This window comes from Melanotaenia boesemani, chromosome 11 (genome assembly GCF_017639745.1).
Source record: "Melanotaenia boesemani isolate fMelBoe1 chromosome 11, fMelBoe1.pri, whole genome shotgun sequence".
NCBI classification, from domain to species: Eukaryota; Metazoa; Chordata; class Actinopteri; order Atheriniformes; family Melanotaeniidae; genus Melanotaenia; species Melanotaenia boesemani.
The window spans coordinates 2,536,158-2,550,751 of NC_055692.1; the positions used below are offsets into that span (position 1 = coordinate 2,536,158).

Here is a 14,594-nt window from a genome sequence, read left to right on the forward strand (position 1 = left end):
TCTCAATCATGGAATAGTGAACCAGCTCTACACCCTCTACAGGGTCTTGAAGGGGGCATGGGAGTTCACCCAATGTGTTTTGTGGATTTGGAGAAGACGTCACCCTGTTTCCCCTGAGGTGTCCTTTGACAAGTGCTCTGGGAGTCTGGAGTACATGTCCCCAAAGCTTTCGATTCACCAGTCCATCTACGTTCTATCGATCCTCATCTGTGGTCATGAGCTGTGGGAAGTGACCAAAAGAATGATATTGCAAATACAAGTGGCCAAAATGAGTTTCCTCTGCAGGGTGGCTGGGCTCTGTCTTAGGGATAAGGATTGGGTGAGAAGCTCGATCATCTATGAGGGGCTCGGAGTTGACCCATCGGTCCTTCACATCGAGAGGAGCCAGATGTGGTGGCTCGAGCATCTGGTCAGGATGCCTCCTAGACGCCTCCCTGGGGAGGTTTTCTGAGTATTCCCACTGGGAGGAAACCCCAGGGAAGACCCAGGAGAAAGTGGAGGACTACATCTGTCAGCTGGTCTGGGTAAACTTTGGGATTCCTTTGGGGGAACTTGAAGAAGTAACCAGGGAGGGAAAGTCTGGGGTTCCCTGTTTAGAGTGCATGGAAATGGAAATCTATTATTTTTATTCTGCTAAACTAATTTACCAGTTAACAAATGTGTTTTTATAACAATATCTTTGAAACATATTGAAGAAGACTTAAATGTATTAATTCTTTGTCAAATGAATAACCTGAAAAATTACTTCAGAGCTTTATTGTCCAGAAAATTCACCCTCTGTTTTGGTACCTGATGGTTGTCTGGTTGTAATTATTAGTTCTCACGTTATCCAGAAAAGAAACAGAAACACACCTGATAGAAGAAACTCTACTGCAGGGGTAGCCAACGTTGGTCCTCGAGGGCACCAATCCGGCAGGTTTTCCAGATTTCCCTGCTCCAGCACACCTGACTCAAATTAAATGGATCCAACAGCCTATAAGGATCTCCACAATGACTCGTTAGTTTAAGTCAGGTGTGTTGGGGCACGGAAATCTGCAAAACCTGCCGGATTGGTGCCCTCGAGGACCAATGTTGGCTACCCCTGCTCTACAGAAACAGCTGGATGAATTCTTTATTGTATCCTGATGCAGCAAAGGATTAGCAGCATTTCACAGAACAGACGGATAAAGACAGAAAACGTTCCACCAAAACAACCCGGGAGTGTTTGAACATGCAGAAATTTAATGTTATGTAAATCACTTGCCGCTGTATTTTATTTTTAAAGACAAAACTGAACATAAAGAACAAACAACTGAAAACATCTGTAATGAGTGAAAACCTGGAAAAGAGTCGTGAAAACAAAAATAAAGAAAAAATGAACATTTCATTACGGTTATCTCAACTTGTCCAACGTCTTATAAAAACACATGAGAGATACGAATCCTCTAACTTTCCACTTTGAGTACATTTCCACTATATCGATAACATGACACAACAAAAGCTGCATTATCTTCTAATATTTCTCTATAACTCTGTGGAAATGGAGAGAGACCAGCATCTTCAGTCTGGACCATGTGGTTGGAAGTGAGAGTTCAGGCAACTGATGACGTTTCAGGGACGTTTAAACATCAGGAACTGAAACAACTGGAGGATCAGAGGATGACACATTTCTCATCGTACTTCTTTTTCAGGTCTTTTATTTCTTCTTCGTGCTTTTTCTTCATTTTCTCCATCTCCTTCTTCAGATTCTTTTCTTTGTTGCTTGACAGGTTTTGTAACAGTTCAGTTTCTCTGTTGTGGGTCTTTTCAGCCTCTTGCATTTGTCTCTCATGACTTTGCTTCAGTTCCTGTATTTCCTCCATGTGTTTTTCCACCAGAGCTGTAAAATCTTTGGTGTATTTCTGTCTGAACTCGTTGAATTCTTCAGCTTGTTTTCTGGCTTCCTCTTCATATTTCTTCTTCATGTCCTCCAGTTGTTTCTTATAACTTTCCTCCAGCTGTTTCCTCTCGTTCTCCTCTTGTTCTCGTCTCAGACGATCTTCTTCTCTTCTTTGCTTTTCATATTTTGTTTGTTCCTGATCGTATGATTCCTGAAGCTTTCTAAGTCTTTCCTGCTCCTCCTCTCGTCTCTTTTCTTCTTCTCGATATCGTTTGTCCCTCGACTGCTTTTGTTCATGTTCCCACTTCTCTCGCTGTTTTCTCATCTCTTCTCTGTTCTGCTCTAATGTTCCTTTTAGTTTTTCCTCCCACTCCTGTTGGTCAGCTTCATATTTCTGTTTCCTGCTTCTGTCTTCTTCTTCTCTCGTTTCCTGTTCTCTCTTTCTCTCCTCACGTTCTTTTTTAATTTTTTCCTCCATTTCTTGAAGTTGTTTTTCTCTCTGTTTTCTCTCCTCTTCAGTTCTTTCTGTCTCTTCTTTTAATCGTTTCATCAGGTTTTCCATTTCTTCCTCATGCTTTCTTTGAAGCTCCTCCTCCTTCCTCTTCATCTCCTCTTCCTTCTCCTTCAGGATCTTCTTCACTTCCTTCTGAATCGCTGCCTCGGCCTCCTGGAACATCTCAGTCGTGTAGCAGCTGCCACCATTTTTCTTCAGCATTTTGTTGCACTTTGTCATCAACTCTCTTACTTGTGTGCAGTCGGTTTGATTCTTGTTATTGAAGACCTGATAACGTTCTCCAACATCTTTTATCAGTTTCTTCACAAAGTCTTCAGACTCTTCTATGTAATTCTCAATTGTCTTATTTTCAAGATCATCTCCTCTGGTGAAGATGATGATGATGTAATCTTCTGAATGTTTACCGAAGTATTTCTTGATCAGCTCCACAGAGTCTTGTTCCTCTTTAGTAAACCGGCCGATCTGCAGGACCAGTAAGATCACATGAGGTCCAGGAGACAACAAGCTGATGCATTTCACCAGCTCCTCTTGAACATCTTCATTGGACAGAGACGTGTCAAACAAGCCGGGGGTGTCAACAACAACAACAGGACGACCATCAAACTCTCCTGTTTTTTTCTCACAAAACTTTGTCACTGACTCTGTGCTGGCTTTAGATGTAAAATGTTTTTTTCCTAAAATGGTGTTTCCAGTTGCACTCTTCCCGCTGCCAGTCCGTCCAACAAGCACCATCCTGAGACAATCATTGCTCTGATTGTCTTCTCTGGTTTCCATCTTGTTCCTCTGTTGCAGCTCAGTTTTAAGTCTTGTTAATATCTCCATCAGAATCCTGGTGAACGTGTCTTTATTGAAGCCTTCTGGTTTCTCAGCTCTAATATTTTCTACTGATTGCATCACATCAGTCACCTGCTGCTTATCTTTGATGTTGAGAACAACAGATCTTCCTCCACAGCTCTGACGGAGCTCCTGGATGTCTCTGTTCTCTCTGATGAAGTTAACAACAGCTGGAGCTGCAGGATCTGACTCCACAGTGAACAGAATCATGAGGAAGTCATTGACTCGAGAGCTGAATGTGTTCTGGATGGTCTGTAACTCTCCCTTGTCTTCATCAGTGAGGGGACCCACAGGTAGGACCAGGATGAAGGCATGGACCCCCTCAGGATCATAGAGGGAGACACACCTGAATGATTCCTCCATCACTGCTTCCTGAGGTTCTCCATACAAGGCAGGCATCTCCACCAGAGAAAGCAGACGTCCACACACCTCTCCCTGATGTTTAACACACTCTGATGAGCTGGAGGCTGAACGAAGCTCTGTCTGACCTAAAATGGCCTTGACTGCTGAAGTCTTCCCTGCTCCTCTCCTCCCAAACACAACCAGGTTTAATGCTGCTTTCTTCTTCTCTGCCAGCAGGGAGAGTTCATTATAACCATTTGCTGTTTCTTCAATCTTCTCCATCAGTGATCCATGACGACCTTCAGACATGATGTAATGTCTTCCTTTACAGTCCTGAATGAGTTCATTAACAGGAACATTCATTTTATTCTCATGTGTGATGATGACCATCGAATATCTGAAGACATCTTCTCCAAACAAACTCAGGATGAACTTCAGGGATTTTCTCTCATTTTCAGTGAAATCTGAAGGCTTCACTAACAGCAGCAGAACATTTGGTCCAGGAGGACAGAGACGCTCACATTCCTTCACTTTTCTTCTCACGTCTTCCTCAGACAGACTGAACAGATCCGGAGTTTTTACTACAGTCACTGGTTTTCCTCTCCACTTTCCACAGGAGGACACACAGGGTTTGGTTAGATGATATATCTGGTGAAGAAAACTTTGTCCTCCAGTTATAAAATTACCAAGTTTTATCTTCTTGTCCTCACTTTTTCCCAACAGCACAACCCTGAGATCAGATGCTGAAATACAGAGAAATTATTTAATGAAAACAATAATTTATTATGGAAATTTAATTATTATTTAAATACTTATAGAGGTTAATATAGAGATCTGTATAATTTAGTCATGATTAGTTTTTATGTTTTGAAAAGGTGATATAATATAAAAACCTAAATTCTTCCTCTGATATAAAAGTAAAACAGAATTAATGGATTTTACTTTTCAATCATAAAGAATTGAGGGATGAATTTGGGTTTAATTTCTACAAAAGATGAAGCAAATATGTGTCTGGAAACTTAAGACTAACTCTGAGATTAATTTACTTACTGTCAGATGAAGGATTCTTCCCAAAGGATGAAAATGGTCGAGTTCTATTACCTGCTAGCTGACCTGTAAGAACTGTAAAAAGAGCAACTTCATGTTTTTAATACATATATGTGTGAACAATGTTTTTTTTTACTTATTGACATCTTAAGAGTTGTTTCTGCTCTTACCGGGACCTCTTATAAAAGCTGTGGAGGAACCTGGTTTTATCTTCTGTATCAGGCTTTGATGATCAGCTGGTAAACTGTCTGTTGTTTCTTCAAACTCTTCATAACTCACATGTCCTCCGTTGTTCTCTTTAACAACCTGACCACAGCGTGTTAGCAGCTCTGGAAGTTCAAGGATCTTCTGCATCAGATATCTGTTTCTACATTTTCTGATCATCTCCTTTAACGGAGGCTGTTTCATGTAATCTTCCATCAAACCTGAACTTTCCTGTCTCAGAATCAGAATCAGTGAATGATTAAATGATTGATCATTGAAACTCTGGAGCACTCTGCAGAGAATATATTTCTGTTCCTCAGTGAAAGTTTCAGGCTGCAGAACCAACAGGAACACATGAGGTCCAGGATCAGAGACACTCGTACAATCTTTTACAAACTCTGTCAGTTTGTCTGCTGTAGGAAACTGCAGATCTGGAGTATTGATGACGGCTATTTTGTCCTCTTTCATTGTTCCACTGATTCTCAAACAGAACTGAAGTTCTTTATTAAAAACATCCACTCCCAGTATGAAGTTCCCCACTGAACTCCTCTCAGACCAGCTGCCTCCCAGCAGAACCATCCTCAGCTCCGACACTGGAAGGAAATAAATATTAAATGCAAGAGATCTTCATTTAAGAAGGAAAAAACAGAAATGATAACAAACGTAACCAAAGCTGAGAGGAAATTAATTTATAATCACATTAACTATCTCTGAGTAAAATACACTGTTTTTAATTTCAGTTTTAACTTTTAATGTTTTTATAGTTATTTTATAGTTATAGTTAAGTTACCAGGTCTGCTTCAGTTTAAGTTAATAAAACTCAGCGATGCTTTTTGATCCATTAGACATTTAAATTACAGTGTTCAGTGTTAATTTCATGAGTGGGTGAATCACCACAAACCATCATCTTCTGAACAGCAGCATGTTCAGAGTGATTTCTAGAGAGATTTTTAATGTAGTTAAACTTACTGTGAGGTGGTATGATTTCATAGCTCCTGCTGCGTTTAAGAGGTTGAACATCTGTAAAGACAGAAAGACATGTTGTCTAAGGTTTCGTCCACATGGCACTGAAGCCGGTTCAGGTGTGAAAACGGTGGTGAAAACTAGGAGAAAGTCTTCAACATCCCCATGACACAGCTGTAGTACATACTACAAGGCTGTGGGGGCGCTAAAGAGTATCTAGAGCCAAACATGCGCAGATAAAGGCTCACTGTGTGTTGCAGGAAGTTCACATCGGAAGCAGAGAAGAGGGCTGAGGACTCACTGCAAGGCCAAAGAGAAACATTTCTTTGGACTAATGAAGAAGTTCTTCAAAAAACGCTGGACTACAAAGCATAAAAACCTTGAGGAAGGTGGATTGGTGATCGCTGCACGTTAGTCACATTGACGTCATATCCTCTAGTGGTGTGTTTACGCTGTCAGTACAGTACCGCAGATGGTAGAGGACTCAAACCGATCCACTCTGGTACCTGGACTCAGACATGGTCGGTTTCATGGAGGCTAATCTCTGGCTTCGTGGGGATGAAGGTTGGTTTGCTGAAATACTTTTGAGGTTTTGCTGCAATCCGGCGTCATGGGGACAACCCCTAAATTACACAATATAGACACAGATACACAGTGACGGAGTAACGGTGTAAAATAAACGGCGTTAGTTTACCCGTTACTGAAAAAACTAACTAATGACTCTTTCCATCATAACAACGCTGTTACCGTTACTGAGGATAAAACGTTACTGAAGAACGTTACTGCTGTAAGATTAGATTAGTTGTTGTTTTGGTGCAACCATGGTCGGAGTGGCTGCAACCACTCTCTGGGTGGTTATAACCGTTCTCAACTTTGGCAGCCACCGTCAGAACAGTAGCACGCCAGCAACCACCGCTATCATAATAATTAATAAAGGATACTGGCACTAGGTAAATGATAGACAAACGTTACTGCTTCTTTTAGAAAGGTTTATAAAACATGCCACCACATTCAGAACGTTGACAGACACGTTGGAGCTGGAGGATTCAGCTAGCGGCCACAAGCGGACCGGTTGCAGCCATTTTTCCTTTTCGCCACCACAGTTGCAGACCGGCTACTACGGCGTTAAGAATGCTTTATAAATGCTGCTACTGCCTGAAGAATGTTGGCTTTTTATGTATAAACAGATATTTAAAACTGTTTGTAAATGGTCTGTATTTATAAAGCGCTTTACTGTACCTGGAATGATACCCAAAGCCCTTTACATTATACACACACTCACACACATTCACACACACACCCTCACGCACTGATGGTGGAAGCTGCCATGCAAGGCGCTCGACCATGACCCATCAGGGGTTCGGTGTCTTGCTCAGGGACACCTCAACATGAACTTGACAGGCAGAGGATCGAACCAGCAACCCTCGGACTACAAGACGACCGCTCTTCCCACTGAGCCACGCCGCCCCATAATTCTACCCCATGTAGAATAAACAACAAACCAAAGGATTCTTTATTATCACACACACACGCGCACAAACTTTCACCAGGTTTCAGCGAGCATCAAACTAGTGCCACACTACCATCACTTCCTGTTCTGTCCCCAATTCGTTTCAAAATAAGAGTTTACCACTTAACAAAAAAAGGCTTTAAGTTTTAGATATAGGAGCCGATAACCAATAAGAAGCACGTCGATATAACTTTTAACCATAACAAAATTATTTGATTGGTGGGGTGTGATTGCAGAAACCATGGAAACCTGCCCCGGATAAAAGGTGGGAGTGGGCAGGCTTGCAAACAGCCTCCTACCAGGCTGCAGAAGGTGTATTGCAGGGTTCAGACTCTGCCTAGCTCGCCATCCAGAAAGATTTGTACCCAACAGGGCACACCTGGCCTGCATCAGACAAACAGGGCCAACATTCAGTCATTCAAAGTTCATAACCACTAGCTAGCTCTGGGTTCTGGTCCCTGTCTGCCAACAGCAAGAAGTTTGACACCGTGCATGTTGCCTTGATGATGCTGTCAGCTGTATCTGGGCAGACTTGCATCCTCCTGCAGTGCACACGCCAACGTTGGTCAGAATGCCAAACACATTCTCAATTAATTGGCGGGCTCTGGAGAGCCTATAATTAAAAACAGGCTTCTCCTCTGGGAGGTGATGGCCAGGAAAGGGTCAAAGGAGGTAAGGCTTCATGGGGAAAGCCTCGTCAGCAACAACTACATAAGGCAAAGGCCCAAACTCTGATGCCTCAGGCAGGTGGCATGGAGGTGGTATGCCAAGCATACCTGCTTGTATGGCTTTCCCCAAAGTGGAGTTGGCAAAAATGCCTCCATCACTGTTGCTGCCATTACCCCTAATGTCTACAGCCAGAAACCTGTAGTCTCCACCAACAAGAGCCAGCAACACAACAGAAAAAGTGCCCTCGTAATTAAAATACTGAGAGCCTGAGTTGGGAGGTGACAACATGTTTGCCATCCAGGGCACCTACACAACGGGGGAAGTTCCACCTATCCTCAAATCTTTTTCTGCTCTTTGCCAAAGATCAGGATCAAAAGGAGGCTTGTATTGGTCCTTTAGGTCCTACCAAATAGCATTGCAAGTTTCCCTCACAATGTTTGTCTCTGTTGAGCGAAAACTTTGCAAAGATTTGAGATATAAAACTCAAATTAATGTAACTATGATTTAAATTTTAAAAAGTAAAAAATTGTAAAAATTCTGCAAACACCTAATAGAAGTCACCTACAAACAAGCATATTTTACAAGTATAAAGGCCTTATTGCTGTTTTGTAAATATGTAGTTTGTTCCTTATTAGCTACTTAATAGTGTTTGTTTACAGATATTGTCAACATCTTTACCAATTTGGCTGAAATATTGTGGGTCAGTAGAGACCAGCTTGGGAACAACGTCCCCTTCTGTTCAACACATAAACTAGTTGACAGCGTTTCCTTAGGCACCAGTAGGAATGTTAAAACAAAGTAAGAAAAATGAAGTTTTACCTCAAACATACAGCTAGTCTCTGGTCTGGTTTAACAGCCACCCTGAAATTGCTTCTCTGCTTCTTCAAGGTAGGAGCTAGTTGCTGAAGTAGATCTTTAAACTGTCTGAAGGACGTCCAAAGTAGGTCCTTTGGTACAGCTTCAGCTCCTGGACTAAACAATTAAACTCCCCAAACTCTCCTCTCTTCTCAAGGATACGATGTACCCAGTACCCTATTTTTTATTTTGTTGTTTTTTTGCCAGTATCAGCACAATATCGTCATCGTTTGATGTGGAATCCATGTTTGTTTTTCCCACTTTCCAAACTTGTTTTAGAATCTTTATAATTTATTTGCAATTTCGTATCACACTTGGTGTGGAAAGACAAAAACTTTAATATTTCCTCTTCAAATTATTCACATTATCGTGTTGTTTATTCGAACGGTCCCGGTGCGTAATGGCCTTTAGCAGTGGTCCCAACCACAGCCACCAAAAGATCTTGGTGTCATTAAACCAGATGACCCACTCAGGTCACAGAGGAATTTTATGGAAGCGAGGAATCCTCCACGTTTTATTGGCTGACAGCTCGGCGTATTATCCCTAATCTGAACTCTGGTGTTATTTCTAACAGTCATCATCAGCGATCAAAAAACTTTATTTGCAGACACAGGTCCATAAAAAACACATCCAGGATGAAATAATAAGAAAAGAGGAAACCAAACATGATTAGTGTACATTAAAACACATTTAGGCTGTTAACCCAATGCTGTCTCACTGTAGAAGTAAATGGACAGCAGCTTTTCAGAGGGCTAGCTAGGGCTGCTATAATATGGTTTCTGACTTATCCAGTCGACACATAAAACTAAACATGAGCCGCCTCAAGACGGCCTCAATAGTTGGCACCCTGGTGGCCACAAACAAGTGACTGGCACTATGCCACCTAGGTACACCAAGCAGCAACCTCTTTGCATCATTATAGGCGACCTTGAGCCTCTCATACTCTTTTCCTGTAGTTTGACCACAGCTGACCAGGATAAAACGGTGTGACAGGTTCTGAACAGGGAGCACTTCACAGAATCAGAGCATATAGAGAATTTCCTTATCAGCGTGTTCGCTTGAGCATAAATTTTACAGCTCTGTCGATGGACGTCTTTGTCGTCCCTCCAGTCATCAGATATGACTTAATTACTTAATTAAAAATGGACATCAGATGTTTTTTTTTATTATTATTATGCCAATGGAAAGACTCTGGGTCAACACATGAAACAGGTAAACAGAGAATTTAAACGCTGTATGTCTTAAAAAAGAAATGAACATTAGGCGGATCATTCGTGACAGTATTGATACTTTGAAGGTTAAGCTAGCTGTACTAAACCGTTAGCCCTGCACTTTTCTGTTCTACACATTTACATTAAATCCAGTGGTGAAGTCTGCGTGATTCGCTGGTTTACCTGCTGGAAAAGGTCCCATAACACCTAAAAAGGAAGTGCTGAGTGTGTGTGTGTGTGTGTGTGTGTGTGTGTGTGTGTGTGTGTGTGTGTGTGTGTGTGTGTGTGTGTGTGTTGTAGTAGATGAAAACAGCTTTCCCATCAGTGCTGGAGGTTTGGTTTCTAGATGCTGCTTTAGTTTGAATATAGATGAATAAAGAACAGCTTTATTATAAATTTATTTACTATGTTTTTGTTTACCTCCAGGTTACTGGCTGGTCATAGTTAAAGAGTTTTAAAGAGTGTTTTACATTTTATGTTGCTCACAGTACATTTATATTTGGAATAAAATACCAGTCTTTCATGATCTCACCTTTGTGTGGGTGTTTATGTATTAATGAGGTTGGTGGTTCTTGTATGTGTGTGTTGCTCCAGGACAGGGATGTTCGAGACTGGGAAGGAAAATAAGAGTTTACCACTAGTTTAAACTCGGCTATACTACTGAGAAAGTAGTAATGGTAAAGACGGAAAACAGCAAGTGAAAGAAGGAAATGATGGAAAGAAAACAAGTGATGAAGCGAGTAGGGAAAGAAGGAAGAGACAGGCGAGATGATAGAGAGGTACAGTAAATGAAATACTGAAATATCCTAAACAACATCCAGATTCATTAAAACACAGTTTCTGATTTGTGAAAGCTTTTTTCTATTTGTGAAAATGCTAATTAGCCTCATAGAGCCGTCTAACATGTTCTAGATTCCTCTAAATTCAGTGGAATCGCCCTTTTCATATTTTGGGAATCGGAAGCTAACTTCAGCTTCGTCTTAGCGACTTTGTCACTATATTTAGTGAGTTTTCAGACCCCTCTAGCACTGTCTGTTTTTTCAAAAAAGTGACTAGCGCCTTTTTCTGGTAGTATTGGAGACTTTTGGAGACTGACATATATATAATAAATGTAGTTTATTCTTCTCAGTGAGGAATGGGTGCTGTGCAGGTTCCTCCCCTGTCCAAAAGCACTCACAAGAGGCTTCCTGCAGCAGCTGCATCCAGAGCAGGAGATGATCACCTCTGTTTCATGTACAGGCTGAAAATAAAACGTACGAAGCTGCTGCTGGAGGATCCTGTGCTGGTTGAGCAGGTTATGCTTATTTAAAGTGCATGCACCATTACAACAACGTTATGAGTGAGCGAGTTGACTGTGGCAAGATGGCCGCCAGATCGGACGTTTGACTCCACTGGCCAGCAGCGCGGTTGAGACATCTAGCCTTTATTGTAGATATCTATGATGGTGACAGCCAACCTGCCCTCTGTCTGTGAAACATTGGTTACGTATTGTAACCCCAGCTTCTATGATAATTGCTGCAGCTCTTCTAAGGCTAATTGCTATTGGGTATATCCCTCGCTCACATGTGCAGCACTGAAAACTTTAGTCCACACCCACCTGCTGGGTGGGCCCCACCTCAGGCTAAAGTATAAATCTGAACAAGACCGGACATTCGCCCCCCCCCCCCCCCCCCCCCCAAAAAAACTGCTTTTTCTTCAGCTGTTCTAGGTCCATTCAGTACCACAAACACACCTGCATGTAATAACCCAGAAATGCCCAGGTCCAGCAGCTGCGCCATACGTAATGACACAGCATGGCAGCCCCTGTATTGATGAACAGCAGAGTGAAAGAGGCTCTGCATTGGGGCGAGGCTGAACAATGAAACAGCTTACTGCTGTGAAAAGCCATGATGATGTCTGCCACCATTGATGCTGGTGGCAGGTAAGTGACGCTAATGATGTAGGTGACGTAGTTCCGGGGAGACGGCAGATTCAAACTAGGCGGGCCCAAACTTTTATGCTTTCATTCAATTGTATTTTGTGCCAGCCTAATCAAAATATTCTTTAAAGTAGGAAAATAGTGTCTTTAAAAGGTACACTCTGGAGCACAGTGGGGAGGATTTGGCCAGCCTGACAGATTTTATAGATTGTTGTTATGACAGAATCGTCATGGGGAAACCAAACAACACGTCCACCCCCTCCACCTCATCTAAGTCCAAGAGACAGCGAAATGAGGATTCACCTGTAGGGCTGGGTATTGATCAAAATTTTCCGGCTCCGGTTCCTGACGGGTACCTATTTCGGTTCCTATTTTATAATATTACCCCTTAAAGAAAATTTCATCACAAATTTTATTGCACATATTGGAGTATATTTATTCGCGCTATTTCCAGTGCAAAAATAAGAACTCAAGAGGTAAGAACTCAAACATGTTCACAATATAAACACACACGTACCAATGTAATTAACAATTTTTCTTCAAGAAAATTAACATGTCAGCCTTCTGACGGTGCTTTGCTCGGTGTCAGATGAATCCGAGCCCTCCTGCAGAGAAGTCGGGAGTGGCAAAGTCAAAGTCGAGGGTGCACTTGAAGTCGACTCCGAGGCAGAACTTGTGGGAGAGAAAAGTGTGCAACTCTCCGCTCTCAAATTTATTCCATGGACCGTCAAATGTTTCAATACATTAGATGTGTTGCTGTTGTTGCAGACGATGTTCTTGTCGCATATATTGCAACGCGCAGTAGATTTATCATTCTTTAATGATATATATCAAAATATAACCAGGCTTTCGACTTCGGCATTTTTGTAGACTTCGTCGATGCATCAAACATGGAAAGACGCTTGAGAACGAGAGGGGCGTGATCAGTTTGTGTACTTCATGCACGCGGACGTTTCAGCCGATCAAATGACAGCTACTTACACGTGATAAACCTCTGGGCACCGAAACTTGGAACCGACAGACAAGGCATGTTTCAATACCAAGTAGAACCGTCACATTTCGGTCAGTGCCAAGAAAGAACTGACATTCGGTGCCCAGCCCTATTTACCTGGAGCTTTTTCACCACCGGGGAACGACTCAACAAATGTTCTGATCTCTATAGATAAGAAACTCAGTAGTTTTGATGCACGTTTGAGCCTGGTAGAAATTCTCCACAAGGAGTTCAGGCGCTACGTGAATCACTAGAATTCAGCCAGAAGCAGGTGGAAACTCTGGCTGTAGAAAATGCTGGTCTCAGAGAGACGGTAAAATCCCTCAACGAGGGCTTGACCCGTCTCTCGGAGGAAAATAAGAAGATGAAGGAAACGGTGATCGATCTGCAGGCGTTGAGCATGAGAGAGAACCTGGTATTTGCAGGGATTCCAGAGCAGACGGAGGAGGACCCCGAGACCACGGTGAAAAACTTCATCAAAACCCACCTGAAGCTCCCGGAGGAAACGGTGAAAAACATCTCCTTTGACAGAGTCCATCGGCTCGGCGGGAGGAAACCCGGGTCCAGCAGACCAAGACCCAGAGATGGGAGACTCGAGTCAGACTTGGATCAGACTCGAAGTGCTATTTTTAGGACTTGTGACTTGCTTGACAAATGTTCCAAAAAGACTCTACTTGACTTTGACTTGCTCTTCATGACTTTAGGCTTGACTTGGACTTGAGCTGAATGACTTGAAATGACTTGTTTTTGGTTTAACATTTTGTTGTATTTTTCACATATTCAAGATATAATTGAATGCTTTTTTTTTATCAAGTCGGCTTTTGCCTGCTTTATTTTCCTATATTGCGCATGTGCTCACTTGGCGCAATCTGGCAAAACATTGACCAACATGGAGGGCGCAACAGTAGCTCCACGTATTGTCAAGTTTGGCTTCAGTGAATATGTATGCACCAACAAAAAAAGAACGGCGGTTTGTAAGGTCTGCCGTGCCAAGATAAGCGATACAACGACAACTACGTCGAATTTCATTCGACATTTCAAATGCTACAAAGAAAAGTAAGTACCGGGGTTGCTCAGTCTTTAGCTAACGCTAAAGTTTTACAGGCTTAAAAGTACACTAGTTGTGTGAGCGTTTTATACGGTGGGAAGCAGAAGAGATTATACCGAGGTCTTTTTGTTCGATTTATTTTTTCTTTGGCTGGGAGGTAGGCTGCCTAGTTTGTCATTTTGACAGATTTAAATGAGGCAGTGCTTTCACTTTGGAGTCTTTGAACGTCTAGTCTTAATGTTAATTGCAGCTATCAACGTAGACAGCGCCATAACGTTTACTTTCCCATGTGTCTCGCCAGGTCTCGTCCTGTAGTGTACCATCAAGTCTCTTAGCACTTTTTTGCGGGAGATCAGTGCCTCCTCCTCGGCTTTCAGCACAGCCACTCGGTGTTGTGCCTTGCTGAGACTTTGTATGCTTCAGTCCCCCTCTTCAGTCCACTGTTTGATTTATATATGTATTTGCTTTAGGCTGCATGGTCTAATAATGTTACATCCACGAAAGCGGTTCCCTCTGACGCTGCACCTGCAGCCTTCTGGCCCTTGGCTAAATATGTCTCTTCATGAAGTCTGAGATAGTGATGCAGCGGTAATATTATGTATTGTAACTTTCCACTATCTGTATGGATTT

The 14,594-nt window shown here is 42.3% G+C and overlaps 1 protein-coding gene across 1 annotated transcript in view; it reads right to left on the reverse strand.

The window, feature by feature from the left end:
* Positions 1-1,085: 1,085 nt before the first annotated feature.
* Positions 1,086-14,594, reverse strand: part of LOC121648638 (GTPase IMAP family member 8-like) — a 43,242-nt gene continuing 29,733 nt past the window's right edge. The window contains exons 3-6 of the mRNA XM_041998877.1: positions 5,769-5,819; positions 4,766-5,392; positions 4,599-4,670; positions 1,086-4,291 (exon numbers count right to left, since the gene is read on the reverse strand). Of these exons, the coding sequence (XP_041854811.1) occupies positions 1,632-4,291; positions 4,599-4,670; positions 4,766-5,392; positions 5,769-5,819 (3,410 nt within the window). The 3' untranslated portion in view covers positions 1,086-1,631. The remainder of the gene's footprint in view (positions 4,292-4,598; positions 4,671-4,765; positions 5,393-5,768; positions 5,820-14,594) is intronic.